Source organism: Egretta garzetta, unplaced genomic scaffold (assembly GCF_000687185.1).
Source record: "Egretta garzetta isolate BGI_Z169 unplaced genomic scaffold, ASM68718v1 scaffold342, whole genome shotgun sequence".
NCBI classification, from domain to species: Eukaryota; Metazoa; Chordata; class Aves; order Pelecaniformes; family Ardeidae; genus Egretta; species Egretta garzetta.
The window spans coordinates 727,950-750,718 of NW_009258887.1; the positions used below are offsets into that span (position 1 = coordinate 727,950).

The 22,769-nt window shown below is 37.1% G+C and overlaps 1 protein-coding gene across 1 annotated transcript in view; it reads right to left on the bottom strand.

Moving 5' to 3' along the window:
* Positions 1-326: 326 nt before the first annotated feature.
* The window catches only part of PDE5A (phosphodiesterase 5A), a 45,720-nt gene continuing 23,277 nt past the window's right edge, over positions 327-22,769 (bottom strand). The window contains exons 9-20 of the mRNA XM_035889647.1: positions 20,970-21,145; positions 19,464-19,523; positions 15,473-15,619; positions 13,026-13,151; positions 10,845-10,939; positions 7,500-7,587; positions 6,263-6,363; positions 6,091-6,168; positions 5,142-5,205; positions 4,495-4,569; positions 3,897-3,980; positions 327-464 (exon numbers count right to left, since the gene is read on the bottom strand). Of these exons, the coding sequence (XP_035745540.1) occupies positions 327-464; positions 3,897-3,980; positions 4,495-4,569; positions 5,142-5,205; positions 6,091-6,168; positions 6,263-6,363; positions 7,500-7,587; positions 10,845-10,939; positions 13,026-13,151; positions 15,473-15,619; positions 19,464-19,523; positions 20,970-21,145 (1,232 nt within the window). The remainder of the gene's footprint in view (positions 465-3,896; positions 3,981-4,494; positions 4,570-5,141; positions 5,206-6,090; positions 6,169-6,262; positions 6,364-7,499; positions 7,588-10,844; positions 10,940-13,025; positions 13,152-15,472; positions 15,620-19,463; positions 19,524-20,969; positions 21,146-22,769) is intronic.

Consider the following 22,769-nt stretch of genomic DNA (forward strand, 5'->3'; position numbering starts at 1 on the left):
ATGATCACTAAACAACTATATACATCTATAAAATAATAGGCTCTTGGGGACAGTCGAGTAACTGTACTCGTACCTTCTTGTGAAATAGGGTAGCAAAAACTACCCTTGCAGATCTTTCTCCATCTCAGTCAGATGTAATAGAAGAAACATGCTATCTTTATATAACCTTGGCATATACATGGTCATGCTATATCTTGAAATGTGGGAAAATAATACAGCAGTGGCAAAACATAAGCCAAATTCATACAGTGTTTAGCAAAATGCAGTACTCCCCTATTACTATGTCTTCTATGTGAACTTAAGCTTATGGTTGTTAAATCAGCATCTCAGTTCCGTTTGGCTTGATTGCTTTCTCCATTAATCAGATTCTTCTCTTGTTGTTCAGCTAAGGATTGCCATTTCTGCCTATTTTTCCTACAGCCATCCAGTAAAGGGTAGCAGGCCTCTGACACGTGCGTTAAGGCCTGAAATAAATTAAGAACATGTAAACCAGATCACATTTAACAACAAAGTAAATGTTCTCAAAAGATGACCATGAGAGAGACTAAAATGATTGAAATACAAAGTCTATCTAGAACTGAAATTGAACTTGTATTTTGAACTTCAAGGAAGGCTTCCTGCTGCACATCAAACGTGAACACAATTACCCAGCACTAGTGCAGATTAGACTGAGTGGCAGTGTCCATAGAGGACTTGATATGTAGGTGCAGTAGGAACCACAATAAGTTTGTTGTATTATGCAAAAGTGACCTGTCCAGTATTCCTAGTGAAGTACTATGCATGGACTTTGTTTGCAAGCCAGTCCTTTGAATGTATAGGAAGGTTAGTCATAAGGATGACCTTGGAATGCTAATCAGAAGCAGAGCAGGTATAGTCAATGGGACCATATTCACTGACGGTGTATCAACTGATTCAGAGGAGTTCTCCCAGAAATATTTGAATTCAAGACAGTTAGCACATGATAGCTAAATTACATTCGACACTTAGTGCCTTTTAGGAATAATTGTGCCTGAAGTCAGTCAAGTAGTTTTCATGATGTGGCTGTGTTACTATATCAGGGTGAAGGAAAACTGGATTTTGATATTTAAATATAGAATCGAAAAAATAAATAGAAGAAAAATTCATAAGCATTTTTGTATGTTTTTCTTTCCCGATGGAAGTGATGAAAATGTACCCTCACACTATGACAGTCAGTCCTTACTTGCATAAAGGATTCTGTTGGGTTTTGGAATGAAGTCACACTATTCAGAAGTGTACAGTGGGAGTTTAACAGTTCAGCCAGTGGGGGACAACAAGGTATGGGAGTGTTTGAGCCCACTGATTCTATAACTGACTGACTGCAAAGTACACAGAGAAGAATCCTGGCCTCTCTGCTGGTCACTATATACAATGTAAATCAGTCAGAATTTCACATGGAATTCGGGTCTCATTCAAATAACGTGAGGTAACAATGTCTAATTTTCCTTTAACTTTATATAGGGACCCTACTGAATTATCAGCTTGCATAAATCTTCATAGTTCCTTTTGGCTTTACAGGCTGCTTCATTAGTTCCAGTAGACTTAATTGAATTATTCTTGATTTACACCACTATGAGAAGACTGGAGCTGTCAAATATCTCTGGATTTTTCCCATTTTATTTACCTGAATATATCTAAACAGCATTTAAAACTGCTAAATGGTACTTCTTTCAATTAAAAAAATGAAGAGAATGAAACAATTTCTCTTATTTTTTCAGATTTCCAAACTTAAAGAGAAGACTTGTAGATCATTCAGTTTAACAGCACTGGTTACCTAGCTAACACAAGCCACAACAGTTCATTGGGATCTGACCTCCTCTGAATAACATGGTAAGTCACATACTTGCAGCGCTGTATTGGGAACTCATCTCTGTTTGCATTGTGTATCAAATTCCTACTGACTGGGTGAAAGCTAAAAAAACAGTGAAAAGGCTGTCATTACAACCTTGTTTATTGTTTGCTTTTATAGCATTAGAATGTTGGAGAGTGAACTGTGTGCTTGTTCATTTTCAAAGTAACATTGAAGTTGTTTATATGTTTTACCATTTATTACTCATTAAAGAAAACAAAAATCTGTGTAAGCAGGTAATATCCCCTACTTGTACTCCAGTCAAAATAAACAAAAAGTAGATCAGGTCAAACCATAGGCCCTTTCTTGGATTTACCAGTACTGTTAGGGGTTTTGTCACTTCCTCAAAGGCTCCCCAACCCAGTTTGCACTCTCTGCCCCTGCAGGTAAGTCATTCCCACTTACTGTCAGGTTAGGACACATGCTGGCATACTCTGAGTCTATGTAATAAAGTCCTGCACACTGTCAGCCTGCTATGTGCTGTTCAGTTCAGGTCAGGCTCTGAGACAAGACAACAAGTAAGAGTGATACACCGAAAGCTGTAAGAGGCAACATGTTCTGAACAAAAAGATGCTGCTTAGAACCCCTCCTGCGGACGTAGCACCTCCTTTCCTCCCCAGTTAAAGAGAAGGGAGAAAACTCCAAACGTTTGTAGGTGCTTTTGGCTGCTAACCAGGAATGGCTTTGTATTCACTGTGGCATAAGAAAGCTGGAGTTACAAAGCAGGGGCACAGTAGCTAGAAATCACTCATGCACCTCATTTCCTTGCAGGACCTGTACAGGAGCTGGGTACAGTTTGGACTAGTATCATTTGGTAACTTGCTGTAAGTTGTAGTGCATATTTCAGAGTAAATAATTGAAAATTATCTGGTCTTTCATAAATGGAAAGGTAAAGCCCTCCTCTAACAAGAAAAAGTGTAGATGTTCAGGCTCTGGAGCTGTAGGCATTCAAACCTGCTCAGGTGTTCTGTTTAGAGAATTTTCTGTTTGTATAGTCCATACCTTTCCACAGATACTCAGTCTTCTTTCAGTGGCCTACTTCCTACTGGAGACAGTGTTCTGAGGCTTCCCAGCAAAGGCTGCCTTATTTGCCTCACAAACAGTTCCTACAGCACAGAAACATGTGAGTTTCAGGGGCAGCAGCTAGTAGCTCCCTCTCCTTCCTCTATTCTTCTTTCCTTCCAACTGGTGGATGTGGATTCTTTTTAGAAAAGGTTACTGTTTAAGAGGGAAAAAATTGAGCAGTCTCCTTGTTCGTCCCACTGGAAGATTCTTAAGAGTCAGGCTATCTGTTCCTCACCTTTCTTTTTCTCACCTCAGTTCCTGTAAAATACTTGTTACAGTCCTAATGAACAGGCTTTCACTGTAGTGCTTTACTGGTTTAAAAAAATAAGAAATCATTATGTTTTGTTTCACACTATATCTGACCAAGTATCTGCTTATACAGTTTGTGACCAGGATAAAAAAATGTTTCAATGAATTCTCTCATGCACTGTTTTTGTGTGTGATGAAAGAGAAAGAAAAAAATGGGATGTGAAATGTTAAACTCGGGTAAATTTCCTATACATAGCATATCACTATTTGCATGAAGAATTCTGAATTCTTCAAAACTCTTAAACAACACTTTTTATCAAAGCACTACATGGATACCATTCTTTTCCTAGATAGCAAAGCATTAGTTTTGTGACTCCCTGATCATAGCAGCTCACTGGAGCCGCTGAAATCCAGAATATAACTCAGGGAACTAACACCAAGAGCACAGAGGACAGCAGTTAACACTAGGTTTTAAAAAATTATAACAAAATACATTAATTAGAGAAACATACCATTAATGATAAACAGTTAAACAATAATTTTTCTTCAAATGAATAATGAACTATATGTAATATATAACAAGAAAACAACCCTTTGTTAACTAAGGGACTAGGGTTTTTAAAATTTTTATTCTAATTTTAAATCTGCATCTATTAGAGGCTACAGTGAGCAATTCTGTTTGTAGATATTTGCAATTCTTTCTTAGGCACCATACCTCATACAGCTGCAAACAAACAGCATCTATGAATCCAACCTGCATGCTGGGAATTTTATTTTTCTTCTCTCTGTTCATTAGATCCTGCAGATAAGAAGTAAACAAGCTCTGTATTTAAATGCATTAAATAAAAAACCCAGGCAAAACCAAAGAGACAGGCTGGAATTAAAAAGCAGCACCTTTAAAAAGTACAGCAAGCTCAGCACAGCGGGTTATCAGTATATGTGTTACAACACAGGTAATTTGACTTGCCTTAGGAGATTGTCTTCGGACTGACAGAACCCAGATAGCTAGACAAATGGACAAGCTTCCTGGTTTTGGATAGGTTGCAAATAGGTACCAATTAGGAATGTATTTCCTAGACAATTCAGTAATACCGATTTAGAAGAAATAAAGCTGTCTGTTCTTCTGGCTCGGAGATAATGACACACTGTTGGTGTTTGGGAACTGCAGAAGACAACTGACTACTAAAAGACAGGGAAGGAGTTGGTTCTATATTCTGGCCAGTGGGAGAAATTGTGGCTTTTGAAAGGGATGGGAAGTGCTGTTTGTAGAAGCCATTTTGAAAGAGGTGATTCTGCATGACTCTGCCACTTACTGTTGGTTCTATGTTGAGTTCCTTCCGCTCTTTATCTCCTTGATCAAAGAACTCAGTAGCTACAAGCTCAGCAATCTGTAAGAGATTTCACACATTGAGAGCTCTAAAAGTTTGCTGGCTACCTACAATTAAAACTGTTTCCTATCTCTCCTTAGCATATATCGCATTGGGACCCCCCATAATCAGACTCTCCAGCTTAACAGCTAACTTTCAGAATTCTTCATGCACGCATCCGTGCACAAACAAAACACCTGCATGTGCTGATATTTACTCTGACAAAGCAAAGTCAATAAAATGGCACATAGGCATCTTACCATTGATAACAGCTGGAATGATCAATACACAGAAAAAAGTCAGCTGATACTAGTGTGTTGTATCAATTGACTGCCTGGTAGCATCACTGAAATGTTGGAAAGAACAAAGATTCCTGATTTAGCTTCAGATTACAGCTAATGTGGTGATAATAGCTAAATGCACACATCTTCCTACAAAGACCTAGGAAAGTCTTCAATCCACATACAGCACTTTGAAGGACTGCTTCCTAAGGCTCTGCATTCCACCACTGCCTTTGCAATAAGGACTGGGTGGAGGAAGCAGACACTCTTAAGTGGAGTTTGTATTAGCAGATCTTAAAATTAAGCATATACCCGTTGCTGAACTGGCCATGGTTTGGTTATGGCTGATAAATCACAAGCAGTCATCAGCATTGCTCTGTAGAAAAAACATGAAGAAATGAATTACTGTATTGTGAAATGTATGTAGCCACCAAGTCAAGTGATAGTAAAACAGAATATAAAATTTCAAGGACCATCAAAGTCAGAAAAACAAGTGAAATTCGAGCAAAGTTACGAAGGTATCCAAGGCTCGATGATGTGGTAGACTTTCACCTGTGTGAAATGAGCACACAGAAATGAGCAAATCTGGACTGGCTCATTTGATGGATTCAAGTTAGATAAACTGTTTTATTTTGTTTGCTACTGGACAAACAGCACATTTTTTTATTTCTGACATTAGCAGTGACTGCCATCTTTATTGACAGTATGAGGGCCAAGACTGAAATAGGAATATACATAGAACATGACTAAATTAGACTGTTTTTTAAAGGCACTGAATCTGAAATATGGCATCCTTCCTTTCTGAGACAGCCTGTGTAAGCCTGCTTTTCTGTATCTGTCCCTTACAATATATGTCTCTATTCTTAATTTCCTTTTTTCTTCACTGCCAGTAAGAAATCAGCTTGAAAACAGACTGCCTGTCCTGAATCTGTAGTTATTGGTCTCAACAATTCAATATTTTAAGTATAAAGTATCAACAGCAAAAGAACATGGCACCTAAGAGAGGAACCCTACGCTCTTTAAGGAAGAACAAAAATGCTCATGTAACTCCATGTGGTACTTAACAAAGTTTATTACACAGGTTGCAGACTTAGTAATTCAGTCCCAGGGAGTCATTCAGTGACCTGTGTGCCAGTGCCAGTTTGTCCAGGCCCAGAGCACACAGATCTGCTGGTTTTAATGAAATTCACAGCAACATGGCATGGAAAATCGGGTACCTAATAATATTAACTGACTTCTTAATCATTCTGCTTTTACTTACAAAAATAGCTCCTTCTGTGTAGGATCTTCCCAATTAAATTGCTTCTTCCTTAGAAGTTCAAAAAATTCTCCTCTCCTCCTTTAAAAAGAGTTAAACCAAAAGATTTTGCAGCATGCTGACTCAATCCAAACATCCAGCAATAACTATCCAGCCAAATTTGCCTCTGACTTACTTTATGTATAGTGCTAGATCTGTGGCAAGAATGGCTTGTTTTATCATTTTCAATGTGGCTTTATATTCTTCGATGGAAAGGCTGCTGAGAATCTGATTTCCCTTTAAAAAAACCAAACATTCATCAGTAAAATGGGCAACAGCATGCCAGTTTGCTAAAATGTCTCTTAGACACTAAATCATTATGAGTTACTTGCTGATATCTGATGTCATTCTTTTACCCCGCTTCCTCTTGCAGATTCCCCAATTTAAAAATAAAAATTCCAGTCCTCTTGAGTAATGGCAGAAAGTGCACAGCAACAGCATTATAATTGACTATTACAAAATAAAACTGCAAGCAGAGCAACATCAAAGCCTTTAAGTCCATTTCATTCATCAAAATATCAAAATTAAATTTGCCAGTAGCTGTACTACAGCATTTCTCTTTCCTCTTCCCCCTCTTCCCTGAAGCAAAGGAATTATAACAGATTCTGGTACCTGCCTATACACCTCACATAAATGAAAATATTTTCCTTCTGCGAAGCAACATAAATAACAAGCTGTTACATAGAAATATAAGCTCAGCAGCCACTGTTAAACCAAAGCACTATGGAGCTGATGAATTGGCAACTTGCCTCCACTTTTTTCTGTATTTTCCTGTCTGAATAGGAAAGAATCATTACAATACAAAGGATGCCGAAGTGCCGTACCTGTGATATGAAATGAGCAGTGAAAATATACTGCTTTGAAATTATTGTGGGTGCTGAATAACTGGTCTTAGAATTAGTTAATAATATAAAACAAGAAGAATGTAGTTTTATTTGCATATTTACTTAACTTAGGTTTGGCTTCACTTTGGAATGTCAACATTAGCAGTGTTTGGTTTGGTCTCATCAGGACTGCTTTGTGTATGTGTAGGCCGGAATGTTTTTTGAAATGAGAGCAAGGACTCGTGTTTGTTTGGTGGTTCATAAGAGGTCACAAAAATGGCAACAAAGCCTTTTGTTTCCTTTGGTACAAGGAAGCAGGTACTCAAAAGGATATTAGCAAGGCTTCCCTTATCAGGCAACATTTGGAAAGGTTTGGTGGAACTCAGCAATGTGACTGTGATATCAAAACTGCTGCATTTGCTTTCTTTACCCAAAAAGGAATACAGATCGCTTAGGAATGTATAAGGGTGGGAATCTATCCAAAAGCTAAAAATAAAAAGTAAAATAGGGAATAGTTTCCTTCAGCATACACGAAAATGTGGCACTCACTGGACTGTTCAGGATCATAAGGCATTGATCAAAATGATGATGCTCCATGATTGAGTGGCAATACAGCTGAGCCAGTGGATGTTCGCTTCTGAGGAGTAAAAAGACCCATCAGATGTAGGAATCAAATTAAACATGCTACTAATCCAGAAATAATGTCCCTTTTGATGTCCTCTTCTCATTATCAGTTTACCCCCACCCACCCATTCTTGTTCTTAATCAGTTCCTTTCCCCCATCTGTGTAATTGGCCAAACAAAATGCTTACATCTGGAAGGATGCAGTGGGAGTACAGATAAAAAGACAATGCTGTTGCTTGGTCAGAGCACTGACAACTCTAGTTTTCTGTTACCTGTAGAGACCAGCTGTGCATAAGGAGTGAGAATTTAATACAAGGTTTTATAAAGAGTGAAAGTTCTTGTATGAAAAGGAAAGGCAACAAGAAAGGTTCATTCACAAGCAAAATGTAAAGTGACAGTTTTGGAGTTTGTAACATTTTAAATACCTGCCTGGCACATTTAGTCAGCTCAATTACTGAGCTTATAAGTAATAACGCAGACCTAATCAGAACAAAATGTTGATTAAGGAATTTCCCAGTGTTAGTAACTGTATTGTTACGTCATTCATCACCACTCTCTTCATGACCAAACTACTGCAATATCATTACCTACCCTTTGCCCAGGGTAAAATCCAAAAAGGAAACAAGACGTTGGTTGTACTACAGGCAGTGAAAAACTGCATGAAACCAACTCTGCAGATGCAGAATTTAAAGCTATCTTAGTCTAGAAAATAGAATTTACTGTTTCAGTAGCTGTAGACAAAATACAGAAACTTCTCCTCTCTGTGGATTTCTAATTTTCCCCTGTTCCTCATTGCATAATACAGTTCTTAGCTTTTCCTACTGTATCTTCATTTTCAGCCCCTGGTCCCACGTTGCTTATGTCATCTCTCCAGCTAAATCAGGATTCTTTTGGAAGTCTGTTTTGCTGCTGATCCTCAATCTATTACTCTAATTACAATCTGACCTACAAATGTTTATAATCATCTAAGAAATTCATTTTTAGCATATAGTTCCATGGGACATTTTGTATGGGTAAGGATCGTTCACATGAATTAGTAGTTGCAGGATTGGGTCCCTCTGTAAGTGAGTGCACACAGAGACTCAAATAAGTCATAAGATGAGACTCCGGGGATTTGAGAAGCACAAAAATGTGGAGAGAAGATGGAAAGACAAACAAAAACACGGAAAGGGAGATTAAAGGATGCAGGCCCCTGAGGATTATGGGCTGGCTGCCCAGCACCTCCTCAGAGACCACTGCAAAAGCAGTATAGAGCAAATATGCTTGCGTGTTTCTGTAAGGAAACAAACTGTAGGATGGTGCCAACACATGCTGGGTGAAATTCCCATTGAGTTAAGTGTGATGCATACTGTGTCCCCTAAAGTTCATCCTGACTGAAGAGAGAAATATGTGAGAAATATCTTAGGTTATCTTCCCAAGTGCTGCACCAAACTAGAGCTTGCCCAGTACTTACAGCCCCTGGCTGTCTGGGAAGACGCAAGTGCTGGAAATAAACTCAGGTCCTACTTCTGTAGTACATAGCACTTCTGTTAAACCACCACGCCAGGCCAAAGGATACCATTGCTTTCTAAACACAGTGGTTTGGTTATGCAGTTTTCATACTCTGTGCTTGCCTACTTTACATGTGGGTTTGGAAGAAAAAGAAAATAAAATCCCTGTGTATCTACCAAAAGACCTTTAAGCAGTTCATCTCCTGTGATTTCTGCTACTGGGACCATTTCAATTTTTGAAACCCTGTTGCTTAAGAAGAGAATCCACTCTCCCTGCTTTCAAGCAAGAAACAAAAGGGATCCGTTCTTGGAAAAAATAACTTTTCATTTAGCTTTAAATATGGGATTTAAAAAACAAAATTAATGGAACTTTCTATTGAAAAAGAATTATTAAGCTGTAATCATCTCTGTTTTACAGCATGTGCAAATGTTAGATTTTGCTGTCTATGACACTTTCCCAGGACATTTTTGAAAGGAGATGACGCATCTCCAGATGTCTTCCAGGAAATTTATTTTTAAATAAATAAAGCAAAAAATAGCTAACTGGTTCCAATCACTGCAAGGCTACAGTTACTGCTGGAATCCCCTATTAGGGAACCAGAAAAAGGTTACTCTTTCAATTTTGTGGCGTTTTGGGGTTTGTTGGTTTTTTTTATTTTACACGTCAGTCTTAGTGTTATTCTGAACATATATTTGAAAGGCGGGAATTCTGCTTCAGCTTACTTATTTTCTGCCTTTCAGTATTCTCTGCCTCAAACAAACTTTTCCTCCCCTAGTATCTTACTTTACACACAGCGAGAACAGCAGACCACTTCTTCCAAAGGTAGCTTCAAAACTCTCCAACTCTGCCAGAAAAAGATACAAGTATACGTTTCTGGGTATCTTTTCCCCATCTCTGGTCAGATCAGGACACATTGCCGTATCACAGTAATCACACTATACCATGTTTTAAGTCAAGCTCTTTATTTAATTGAAGAATCATATCCTGTTATTTGAAGTGAATACTAAATGCACTGAAAAACACATTTTGGGCAGATCTGAAACTATGAATAAATTCTAAAAAAAAAGTATGTTTAGTTTAAAATTATATGGAGAAAATTTTAGAAGAATTCATCTGCTTCATTTGGTAACTTCAGTGTGAAATATTTTGACTTTCTGAGTTTGTAAAGGTTTTTCTGTAATTCCAGAATTGATCAAAGTTTAAGAGTACAGATAACCCCAAATCAATGCTAAACAGCCATACATTTTTAATGTGATTTTAAATATGTATCTTATCCAAAACAACTTGAAATTCTGCAAAAACATGGGTAAATCATGAGTAAAACAATTGGAGTTCAAAATGGTAGGGAGACACCTTTGTACCAGATGGCTGCAGATGTCAGCTCTGTGCTGGCCCAGACCTGACAAGGAGCAGCTGGTTGGGCAAGGAGCAATCTGAAAAACAGCACGTTTCCTACCCGCTGTCCCTTAGGATCTGGGACCTTTTGCTGTCACTGTATGGGAAATGGGGGATGGGACGTCCAGAACAGGAGCAGGAAGATGCTGCCCCTGCACAATCTACAAAGAGTTCACTCATCTGCCATCACACTTGGTCAACAACTGAGGTTGTGCATCTTTGCTTCGGACTCTTGAATGTTTCTGGCTGTTCTTGCACTTACTGTTTTGTAAAAACCTGCTCCTTTGCAGCTTAACATCATCAAGTCAATTAGGTTGTACTTAATTTATCTCTGTGATTTTGGTTTTCACTTGTTTTTATTTAACTTCTCTCAGACTTACTTACCTTTGTATGTAAGAGTTGTTCACTCCTCTGTGATCCAAATCATGGCTTAGAGTTGCTATCAGCAAAGCCAGTGTTTCTAAGTCAGTCAGTTTGCTCTATATGTAAAAAGTAATACAAGAAGTGAGTTAGCTTTGTGATGGGGGTTTATTTTGCACAATGTGTTTTACATCTGCCTTCTTGTCTTTAGCCACACAGCAGATAAAGTTCTGGCCCAAGAAGGAAAAAGACATAAAATGGTATGCTGAGAATAAGGGTTATTTCTGAAGTGGTGGTGCACAGTGATAAACATCTTCCATAGGCCTCACTTCAGTTTTCAGGGGGAATATCATCTAGCCCTATGTACACCGATGAGAAAACTGATACAGAAGAAGAGGAAGTGACCTGCATAAAGTCACCTGGCAGTGAAGAGAGGGCATGAGGATTTTTTTTTTAATTCTGTCCCCATGACTTTTTAGCTCAGCTCCAATATTACCTCAAGGGAGTTAGGCTATATTCCCTAAGTAGGTATAAGAATTCATTATTCAAAAATGCTTGGAATAATCAGAAGGGAGAAATGTCATGCTTTTCATTGATCACTGGGCAAATAAATTAACAGAAGTTTAAAACCCATGGAAAACAAAATTAATCAATATCTGTCTCTTTAATAGTGAGTTTATTCTGGAGCTCCAACAAGGATTAGTGGAGACGTTACAGTTTCTTTATTGTAACTATTTTGTATGTTTAATATTGTTCAGTAGATTTGGATAGAAAATTTATTTAAATCTGTCCACTGAGAAACAGAGGCTGCACAAAGCTACAGTATTCATGCAGCATTTTGTAATGGGACAATAGCAGGCACAACAGTCGGGACAGGAATTTGAAGAACAGCTAGTGGCAGTACTGCCACTGGGGGGCTGTACCTTCTGTACAATCAAATCCAAATTTTCTTTAAGCAGTTACAACTTCCGTAGATTTGCATCTGCTTTCTAGATAATGAAACCTGTCCTTAGTCTAGTCAAAAGACAGATCAGTTTGGAAATGACTATTTTCATGTTTCTCCTAGGAAGATGTGTCCCCCAATGCTTGCTTTTCCCCACAAACTAGAGAAATATGAGAGATTTATGCTCAATGCCATTCTGACTCCAGAATCTAGGACACGAAAATCAGTGCGGAGTGAATCCAGGGTAGTTAGGAACAAAACAATTTATGGAAATTGCAGTGGAGACTGACAGGATTCCAAAAATAGCAAGCAAGCTATCAGGATCATCAGAGATTGCTAGACTGCACACAGAGCAAAACTACCATGTCCATTTCAGTACAGAAGGAATATGAAAGCCCTTGCCTTTGTCTCTCCCAGCACCTTTTGTCTTTTGGCTTTTAGTGAGACAAAGTTTGTAGAGGAAGGGAATGCCTCTTCATTATTGGTGTTGGGTTTTGGTCTACAAATAGGATTTATTTATTCTCTCAGAAGTGCTTATGGTAAAATAGTATAAACTAACTAATAATTGTCTGTAATCAAACCGAAGAAACACATTAATTCAGAATGAACAGAAATATTTAGTTTTCTTCAAGAATATAAAACCAAAACCCAAAAACGTGTTTTGGAAAAATCTTGAATCAGTATCTTTCTTATTTTGGGGATCATCTAGCCCTTCAGTATTTGTAATAAAGAGTGATTAAGTTGGTTTTTAAATTATTATGTGTCTTTTAAGTGGAAGGTTGAAACATTGTTCAAAAGCATTGAAATGAGCATTTAAATCTTTATTTCCAAAAAATGTTCTATTCTTTGTCTAAAGCTGTACTCAGCTCTGTGTTTGAACTTAAAAAATTTCCTGTTGAATATTATAAGGAAACATGCTGAAAGGGGTCAGTCCTTTTCTTCTCCACCTTTTTACTTGCCTGTCGCATAAGCATTAACTTTAAAAAAGGACATAATCATGTATGTGCCTCTTTGAGATAGTCCCACTGGAAACATCCACCCAATCATTTCCAGAGTATTTAACTGAAACCGAGCACATAACAACACGACAACAATTTTATAAACCAAGTCCTTAAAGCCAGAAGTCTTCAGCAGAAATATTTTGATTTCACTAGAAATACCACGGAATGATGAACATCTTACTGACATGACAATCAAAACTATGCATCACGATAGAATTTGTTTAGCCAGAAGATTCTTAATGTAGAAACAGCAAAATGTACCTGAATTTTACCAGATTTTAAAGCAGCAAACATGCACTGCGCTGTATTAAAGGCATGTCTCCAATTGTGATAAGCAACATTTTTCCGATAATTTTTCTTTACACTTAAAATCCATCTGCAGAGAACCTTTAAGAAACAGCATCACATAGTTAACTGTAAATGTATTAGAACTCTATTCTTTTTATGAAAACAAATATGTCTCTAATCCCACCTGAACACTGTCTCTCTTACAGAAAAATATCCTTTTAACTCAATGAAGTTCAAATATAACATACTTATAACTGTGAACATAGATAAGAACATGCTTTTACAGTCAGTAGTTCAGCCTCTCATTGAGTATGTGGGTTTGGGTTTTCATTACTAATGGCTAGTGTCAGATGCACTGCTGTTAACTCAGAAACAGTTCTGTTGAGCTAGCTGGGAGGAAAAAATCCTTGTTTATAACAACATATTTTATAGCGAATTTTTTTTTTTAATTATGAAATTCTCTTAAGAGCTGTTTTGATAACGAACATGTGGCTTTTCCCTCATATCAGCTTGTCAAAAGACAAGCAGAATGAGACTTTGGACAGCAAGTAAGTATGATAGAAAGACAGCGATTACTATTTTGCTGTGTAGTAATTTTTTATGCAGGAAGAACGTATGTCCTGGATGTTTTACATAAGAGTATTACAAGTTGTGGGTTGTACTTTTACTTCTAAGAAAGTGAAAGGTATGAAGGTTAGATAGTAATTTGATGTGTACTAGAACAGGTCCCTGGGTTTAAATGGATATAGTGTACCGCTCTATGTTAAACGCTGGCTGAGAATCTAGGCCTGGGTTTGTTCAAGAAAATTTTTAGTGTTCCTAGTGAAAGATGTACTGACAGAAATGAAAATCCAATCATTCACCCACATAAACAATTCCACACAGACAAAAGCAGCAGTATTCTCTGCCTTTCCACTGTTAAAAAAGGAGTGCTAGGCTACTGCCAGTTTTCTTTAGCTGTAGTATGGAAAGTTGCAAGTGTAGCTTCAAAGCTGTCAATGTTCTCTTGCTTCTATTGAGATGTGTAATTAGGTGTCTATTGTCATGGTATTATTTTGGTTTTGCAAATCCATTACAATTGCGCCACTAGGAAATAGAAGCCCACCTATAACTGGGCTACCTGACTCCATCTCTTCTGTTGGGACGTATCCCTTAAGGAAGTACAAGTTCTTGACCTTACTACAAAGGTCAGACTAAGTACTGGGATATTCAAGAGTTCAGACTAAGTAATGCAGTACTCCTTTTGGCCCTTAAACACTACTAATCTAAATTGGTCTATAAACTGGTGATCTAGAAAATAAATACCTGTTTTCTTTTACTAATTTGTTTGCCAATGAAGTCCTCCAAATTTGTCTTGCATTTTGATTCTGAACTTTGGAAGTTTTGTTGAAAAATATATAAAGCAAAAATAAAGTATTTAAAAATGAAGGATTTTACAAACAAAAATTGTGTGTATTGACTGGAAGAGGCCTAAGAGATTATCTAGTCTACCTCCAGGGCCAGGAGCAAAATAAGAATACCTGTCTAGATCACCTCTAACAGGTGCATATCTACAACTATATCTATTGGTGAAAACCTTCAGGGAAATTTCCACAGCCCACAGAAGTAATCTGTTTCAGTCTTTACTATCTCCATAACTATAGAGTTCCCCCTAATCTCTAATTTAATCTTTTTGGGGGGACAGACTAAACTAATTACTTTTACTACCATATATAGACATAGAGAACAATATTACTGTCTTCTTTATAACAGTCTTTCACTTACTGAAAAGTTGCTATCATCCTCTTCCTCAATATTCTGTTTTCTGGAGAAAACCAGCTTAATTCATTCAAACTTTGCTCAGTCTCCGAAATTGTTAATTTAAAAAAATTGTTCCGTATCCCTGTGTGTCTCTTCAAATATGAGCTACAATATAATTACTCCATGGGTCTTAAATACCACTCTGTCAGTGAAGAACCAAATTTGTACCTTTTTGTTACTATGGCACTTTATTGACTTTTACACAGTTTCTGATACTAGAAGCTGTGAAATGTTTTTTTTCTGCTATCACTAGCTATTCTTTTGTTTACCATTTTTAATCTATGCATTTGACTTTTCATTAGTCTTTATATATTTATTCTTGCTGGTTTTGAAATATTGCTATACATTTTCAAACTCGTTTCAGTTTTAACCAAGTCTTCTACCTCCACTCTCCAGTTTTCTAAAAGCATTTTACAGTCCATTAACCAAATTATTTTTCACTAGAACTCAACTGAGGACAAACCCCACTACTGCCCAATTTATATACCTTCCTAGTTTGCTAACTACTCTTTAATACAGATTTCCAATTCTATTTACTGTAGGCTTGTTTCACTATTTTCCTGATTTTCTAATAATTAAGTTGTCTCTTTATGCAAAGCAGCATTTGACAGCATTCATACCTCATGTTTCATTTGGAAATTTTGCACCAGGTTGAGGTCTGTGAACATTCGAATTGTACACAGGGTTGTTTCAAAATCTGATAGCTCAAAATCACTGAAGTTGAAGTCAGTTAGGTTGAGAGATTGTGCGGATGGTACTACAGCAGCCTAGAGAAGAATAAGAGAACACAACTTAGTACTAGGAAAGAGAAAACATAACATAAATACCTGCTTTTTCAACAGAGTAGTACTGAGATACTAAATTTTACCTTCACATTATACTGAAACCTGATGATTACTTCTCATTTGTATCTCCTTAGCCTTTCTTGTTTAACATTACTTTATTTGCTTAGGTTTAACACACACTTTTCCATACATCAAAAGAATAAGGAAAGGATTACCTGGTCAGTCTGTTATCTAAATCACCTAAGGCAAATGGTAACCAAAAGTATGTATGAAATTGGAAAATTGAGAAAATAAGGCAGTGGAGCTATATATTTGTTTTTATGGCCATGCAGACATCAAAATCTGTAACTGTTAACATTTTTCTAAAAACAGTGAGGAAAGAGAAGTCAGAACAGAATTCCTAACAGAATACACATTCAGTGCTATGGTAGTCAGAACATGCCCACAGGCAGAGCTTTCTCAGGGCTAGAAACATGAAAAATTAGGGTTCACCTGTGATCAATAATCTTTAAAACCTTTGGACAATATTTTTCATGTATTTTGAGTATAATCACAAAGTTTCAACGTGAAATTTGAAATTATAAAGTAGACAAAAAAACCGAACTCTACACTTTTTAAAATCTGTAACTTTTATTATCAGTAATAACTCCATGTATTACATATATTACAACTCTACTTTTTCTAGTTATAAAAGATGTTATTTCACCTATGAGCATGTGAAGGAACCACCAGGCCTGTATGTTCAGTGGAAAATAATGCAACCATTCAGGAACTCTAATGACATAGTTTTGAAAAACTGCAACTGCAGTCTGGTATTTCATGAGGAAAAGGGCTGGAAGGACACAGTATGAGCTCAACAGAACACATCAGGCCTGTGTTCTGACTTCATTCATAATTTATCTTTTCCTTTCTTGATGTCCTGCCCTTGAGAGCCACAACAGTAAGTTTTATTGCAGCTGAGACATAAAAAACTGCACTCTGTGGCTATTCAAGTGTTATTTAACTGGATTAGATATTTCCCCATGCATTTACTAAAGCCAGTAGAGCTATCTGCCCCCTATTTTACAGCATGAAACTTCATCAGCTATTTTAATTTAAAGTTATTGAGCTATGGTCAGCTTCTGTAAGCACTGACCAAGCTACAACCTCTTGCTCAATTTCTCCACCTCAGGAATATTATAAAGAGCATGAAATAGTCAAAAAAAAGAAGAAAATGTGCCAATTAATTCCTCTCTATGCATAATTGTGACTTTTTAATTACTATTGCTTCTATAGGTATTGTATTAATAGTAACTAGTAGTGAACAATTAATTAGTGACTCCATTTCATTACGTGGTTAAGTATAGAAAATAATTTTAAAAACTTGTCTTCTATTATGATTGAAAAACCTACAGATAAAGCTTATAACTTCATTTCATACACCAAGGCATTACCTCCAAGGAAAGCCTCAAGCACAAGCATAGTCCATTCTGGCATGCAGGAGGTCAAGTGAGCACGGTAAAAGGCCGGCATGGATAAACTGGGAATTCCTGAGTGAGCTCAAATAAAAAAGAAGTACACAGAGGGAGGAAGTGGGGATGGGCTACCTGGGAAGAATATAGAGACGTTACCAAAATGTGCAGGGATGAACATGGGAAAACCAGAGCTCAGCTTGAGTTGGAATTAGTGAGGGATGGGAAGGACAACAAAAATGTTTTCTGTGAATACATTGGCAGCAAAAGGAAGGCTAAGGAAAATGTGGGACTGCTATGGTAACTGAGTGGCAACTATAAACAGTTTTGCTTTGTTTCATTTGCTTTGTATGATAAAACACAGGTTGCAGACAGTATCCAGGCTCAAAGGAGATAACTGATGCAATATGACATTCTGTAGTATGTGGAAATGATGATGAAAGTGAAAAAGTTGTCTGCATCCTATTACACAAGGCAAATAATAAATAGAATAGAATAGTTCCAGTTGGAAGGGACCTACAATCTAGTCCAACTGCCTGATGAAGCATCTATTTTCTGTGCTATCATTATTTAGAAGCAAAACAGAGCAAATCAGAAAAAGGTATATCCTAAACCATAATTTTAATCTATTTTGGCTGGCTTGAGATAATGATATGAGTGCAAAATAAAAATTAATAAAATTCTGAGGGCAAGTAAATTGCCATTCATCAGCTGACCCTCAGCAGTGGAACAGAAGTTGTAATATGCAATATCTTAGCTTTAGCCACCAGGGAAGGTCCAGTTTATAGTGACTTTCTACATCACTATAATTTAGGCACCTGGATCGCATCTCCATGCATTACATCAAAGTTGTACAATCTGGAGCCTGGAATAAACTATGAGTAACAGCCGTCTGTCACTTCAGGCAAGGTGGTTATATCAGCTGCTCCACCTGCTGATTTCAAAACTGAAGTCTTTCTGTGATGTGTTAATGGGAAGATAGTCAACACAAAGGTATCCCAGCAATGTGGTAGAAGTTATTCTTAATTAGGGGGAAATACTAGCGCAAGTACTTCACATAGTTTTTGGAAAGTCTTTGTCAGCACACCAAAAAAGAAAAAAAAACTCTCTATGCCTTGCTGACAGTTTAAGTTAGATTGCAAGGAAAGAATCATTTACATAAGAAAGGAACAGCCACACTTAACATATTTCCCTGAATCGGTACTTAAAATAACCACTTGCTCTGAACTGCTTTCTAGAATCACCTGTCTCCCATGACTAAGAGGAGAAGCTAAGGAAGTAAGCTAAATTCTCAACTTGGGAAGCAAGTACTTCCTTTGTCACTACTTATCCAGGACTTAGGTTAAGACTAGGAATAGGAGTGCTGATGTCTTTACCATGAATGACTTGATCTTGAAACTCACTCAGCCCTGTCTCTTTTCAAGTACTGCTACCTTTATCAATGCACAGAAACAGCAAATAGTTTCAGAAAAAAAAAATTACAGAAGTTGATAGTAGCAACATTTAATTGCATTCTACTTTGTGAGTACAAAGGAAAAAAGGCAGCAATGATCCTGTATCTCAAAGGGTACATGCTAACCATTCTAGAACAATACTTAGTCTTGTGGCTTATTCTGTGGCACCTTGCTTGTCCAGCCCAGTCCAGTCCCATACTACTCAGCTTGTGGTCCCCTATGTCCAGCTTCCTCTCCATCCCTCCCATTTTTTTTCGTACAGCAGGGGTGATGCTATTTCCTCAGAATGTCTGCTCCAGCAGGGAACTGGAGAGACTAAGCACAGGCTGTGCTTTGAACTACACTTGAAATCAGAGCTGCAGTTATTCCTTAGGCAGTGGTTTCTAAACAGAATTAAACATGAGCACAACACTGCAGAGAAAAGTAACCATGAAAATAAAAAATATCATTGCATTAACAATTAAATACAGAATTTCTGTGTAAGGCCATAAAGCTGTACCCATACCCTGGATGCTTGAAAGGTATCAAAGATACAAAATATACAACATTCAGACTTAGCTGCAGAAAGAAGAGTTCTCAGCATTTTGCCTCTGAAATACTTAATCATTTTGAGTTCATACTAACATTGCATCAGTTGTTACTGTCACTTAAACTCATGAGAAAGGCAGTTGGTGTACTTCTGGTTCTTCTGTAATTGCAGCTCTCTGGCCAACCTGTCTCTCTCATTGTAGGCATTGTAACATTTCCCTTTTATGTGATGAATTGATTCAGCTCAGGAACTGATCAGTTTAAGCTTCACTGTAATTTTTATTTTTGGAAGATGTGCTTCTGCGTTTTCAGGGATCACATCTGTGTAAAGGACTGCCCTTTGTTGTTCTATTAATGGAATACTTCTAAAGTAATAGTAAAAAATTCAATTACCGCTGTTACCTGCAGCTCCCTCGTTTCCTCCTCAGCAGCAGAAGCATGGTATGAGAGAACCTACAGAAAGAGAAAAGCAGCCCTTAGTACAAACAAAAGAGCAATGTGATAAAAAGGTATTTTTCCTAAAGCAGAATTTTCAGCTTGCACTGTACTACTGCACTGCATTGCATTGCATTTCCTGAAGAAATCTGGTGTCCATGCAGGGCCCTCACTGGTTTTAAGGGAGCTCTCTGAAAGCATATGGGCACGAATCTCCCACAGCACAGAATCTTCTTGAGATAATTAGGCCAAGAAAATGTAAATAGTTTCTATAAAAGAGCAAAGAACTCTGATTTTCTCTTGGAAAGTTTTCATGCCCCACTTTCAAAGACAAATAATACATGAAACAGCTAAAATTATGAGCCTGACATTGTTGCCATAATAATCCTTTCAGGAGTTTATTCAGACATAAAAGAAAGTTTTGCCTTAAGTGAAACTTGGCAAAAAAGTCTGAAAGACAGTATGTTTGTTTTAAATTAACAAAATAAGCTCATATTTTTTAGCTGTTGAAAACACAGGACATGAAAATGTTATGGAATTTTTTTAGCAACCAGAGACTGACTTTTTTTGTAAAGAAGCCATCCTATATACTAACCTATAATCCGTCTAGACTTCCTGCATTATCTATAAAGTGTTAATAGTGAGAGAGAGAATTGCTAATTTGCCATATAAACAAACAGCTCTTTTTTTTTAAAGCACCAAAATTATTTTGACAGTAATTTTACCACCATTTTATTTAATGTGACTTAACACATGTTTATTTGAGAGTTGTAACGTTTCTTTTGAGGCTACAGGGTACATAATCCCCATTTTAGGAATTCTGCAAACATTCTGTTTACATAATGGATGTTAGGAGATCCAAAGTCTACAAATTTTTCACTTTCAGCTTCAAGTTATCACCTCTGAGTAATTCAGCTTCTCAGACTAAAGCCCTCTTTAGCTATTAAACTTAACAGTAACCAATTCAAAGGCTGAGACCAGATGACGTTCATCTTGATATGGTTTGATGGAGTCTGAGGAAATTGCTGAAAACCTACAATAATGCTGCTGTTACTCCCCAAACCGATTTGTCTAAAGGACTGAGCCAAAATCATCACAGAAAACCTCAGACAAGAAAAGGAAGCCCCTAATCCCCCAAACCATTTCCTCTTCCTACGCAACAGAACAATGTGCTATGTTGCCAATGTGTAGCCTCGTGTAGAGGAAAAGATGCATTCAGCTCTCGACTAATCTCATGAGTAAAGTTAAAATACAATACCAAATAAAATAGTCTGCTGGCAGATACGGAAACAAGCAGAAAAATTCCTGTGCAACTCAACAAGCCAAACACTGTTCTCCTGGGGAAAAACAATTTCTGTTCTGTATCCATGTGAGTAGCTGCACTTCCGTGTAGAACAGACAGGGTCTGGAGAAAATCAGCATCTGTTTTGGGCTAATTAAGGACCACCTAGATTTTGAGCTCACCTCTAATGTCACCATCTGTTTGGCCATAGCTCTTTCTACAGCTTCGTACATCTGTGTGTTCTGGATCCCCAAGCCACAAAAGATGACAAATGCTTCCAGGAACTGTTCATCATTTCTGTTGAAAGCCTTGATTTTGCCCGAGTTTTCTTCCATCTTATTCACAAGCTGGCAAACCCCTATGCCAGGATACAGAAATTAAAAGAAGTAATACAGAGAACTGCCAATGTACCACCTATTGTATGGAACTTCAAAAGAAAAATTAAGTCTAGGACAGTTTAGCATACAGTGTAAACCACCAATATACATAAAAGTGACACACAGGAGTGCAGTAGGATTTTCCCTGAAGTTTTTTAGAGTAATTTCACTGTATTACAGAACAAAAGCTAAAATGTTATATATTACTTAGTAGACTCAAAAGTATTTATTAGGATTTGTAAAACAAAAATGTAGGGCTTTACAGACTTGATTGTCGTGTTAAATTCTGGGGTCGTTTTCATCGTAACTTTTATTATTAATAGTATTTCAGATAGATTTAATCCCTAAAGACAATTTGTCCTTTGGAGGCTAATTAAATTTTTGTAACCATGCCAAAAGAACATTTATGAAAGTCAGAATAGCAGTACACAGTTTTCACTTCCTTATTTTAGTCAGTACTAGAATTTTTTTAAAATAAATGAACTAAACAGAGAATACCCAAGTTGAGGCTCAAAGCTTAAGTATACTCGCTGATTCTATGAGGATCTGATTGTGTTACAGCCTCCTCCAAAGGCTACTGAATTCATTGAAAAGCATCTTATCGAATTCAGTTTGTTAGGTTCAAACTTGCTGATAGTTGCATCTGTTTATTTTCTGTTAAGAATTTCTGGACTCTTCTGTGCATACTGAAAAGTCTGACAGGTAACTTCTACCAAACCTTGCTGCAGCTTAAATCCCTGACACCATTTTAAGCCAAGGGAAATTCACACATATACCTCACTTTAGTTTTACCTAGCAGATGGCAGTTTCTGCTAAGAAATCAGAATATTAATTAAAGCAGCTGCATTGTAAGTGTACCGCTTTGTGGGTGATTATTGTCTTAAGCAAGTCCAAATGTTTTCTCACTCTCATAAATGTGAGTACTAACAGATTTGAGCATAAAAGCTAGCATTTTTCTGGACAACTGCAAATAATTACCCCAGTGAAAATAACAGTTGCAAATTAAAAAATCTAGAAAAAAATACTAAATGAAAAAGTCTTCATTTTCTATAAATTGCTATTGCCTACCAGTTTGTATACTTTATGTATTTGATGAAGAACATTTCACAGCAAGAAAGAGTAAAATATTAAATATGTATTTAAACAGCAAAAGAGTAGATGGTTATTTAGCTTGGTGTTTCCAGAACACTCTTAACCATTTTTAGGTTTTCTTGCATCAATAGAGCTACTCCTAATTTACATAGGATATACGAACAGAATCTGAATGCCTTACAATTCACCACTGTAAGGTCGGGGAGGCCAGATTTGCTCTCTGCTTATGGGTAGGGAAGAAATTATAATGAATACCATTTACCAACAGTGAACATAATCAGCAGCTACTATAAGGTCTTGTCAGTGCTAATAATTTTTTATAGGAAAGTATTTCCAGCATTTTAGTACTCCATACTTACAGACTAAAAAAAGCTTACTGAGGTTTTTAAATAAAAGGAAAAAAAGTCTTTGAGGAAGCAAGTGTGCATCTTCCCTGTTACAGTAGGTAGAAAAATGGAGGAAAAGAATGTAGCACACACATGCAAACTGTGTTTGTAGAAGAACATTGGCCTT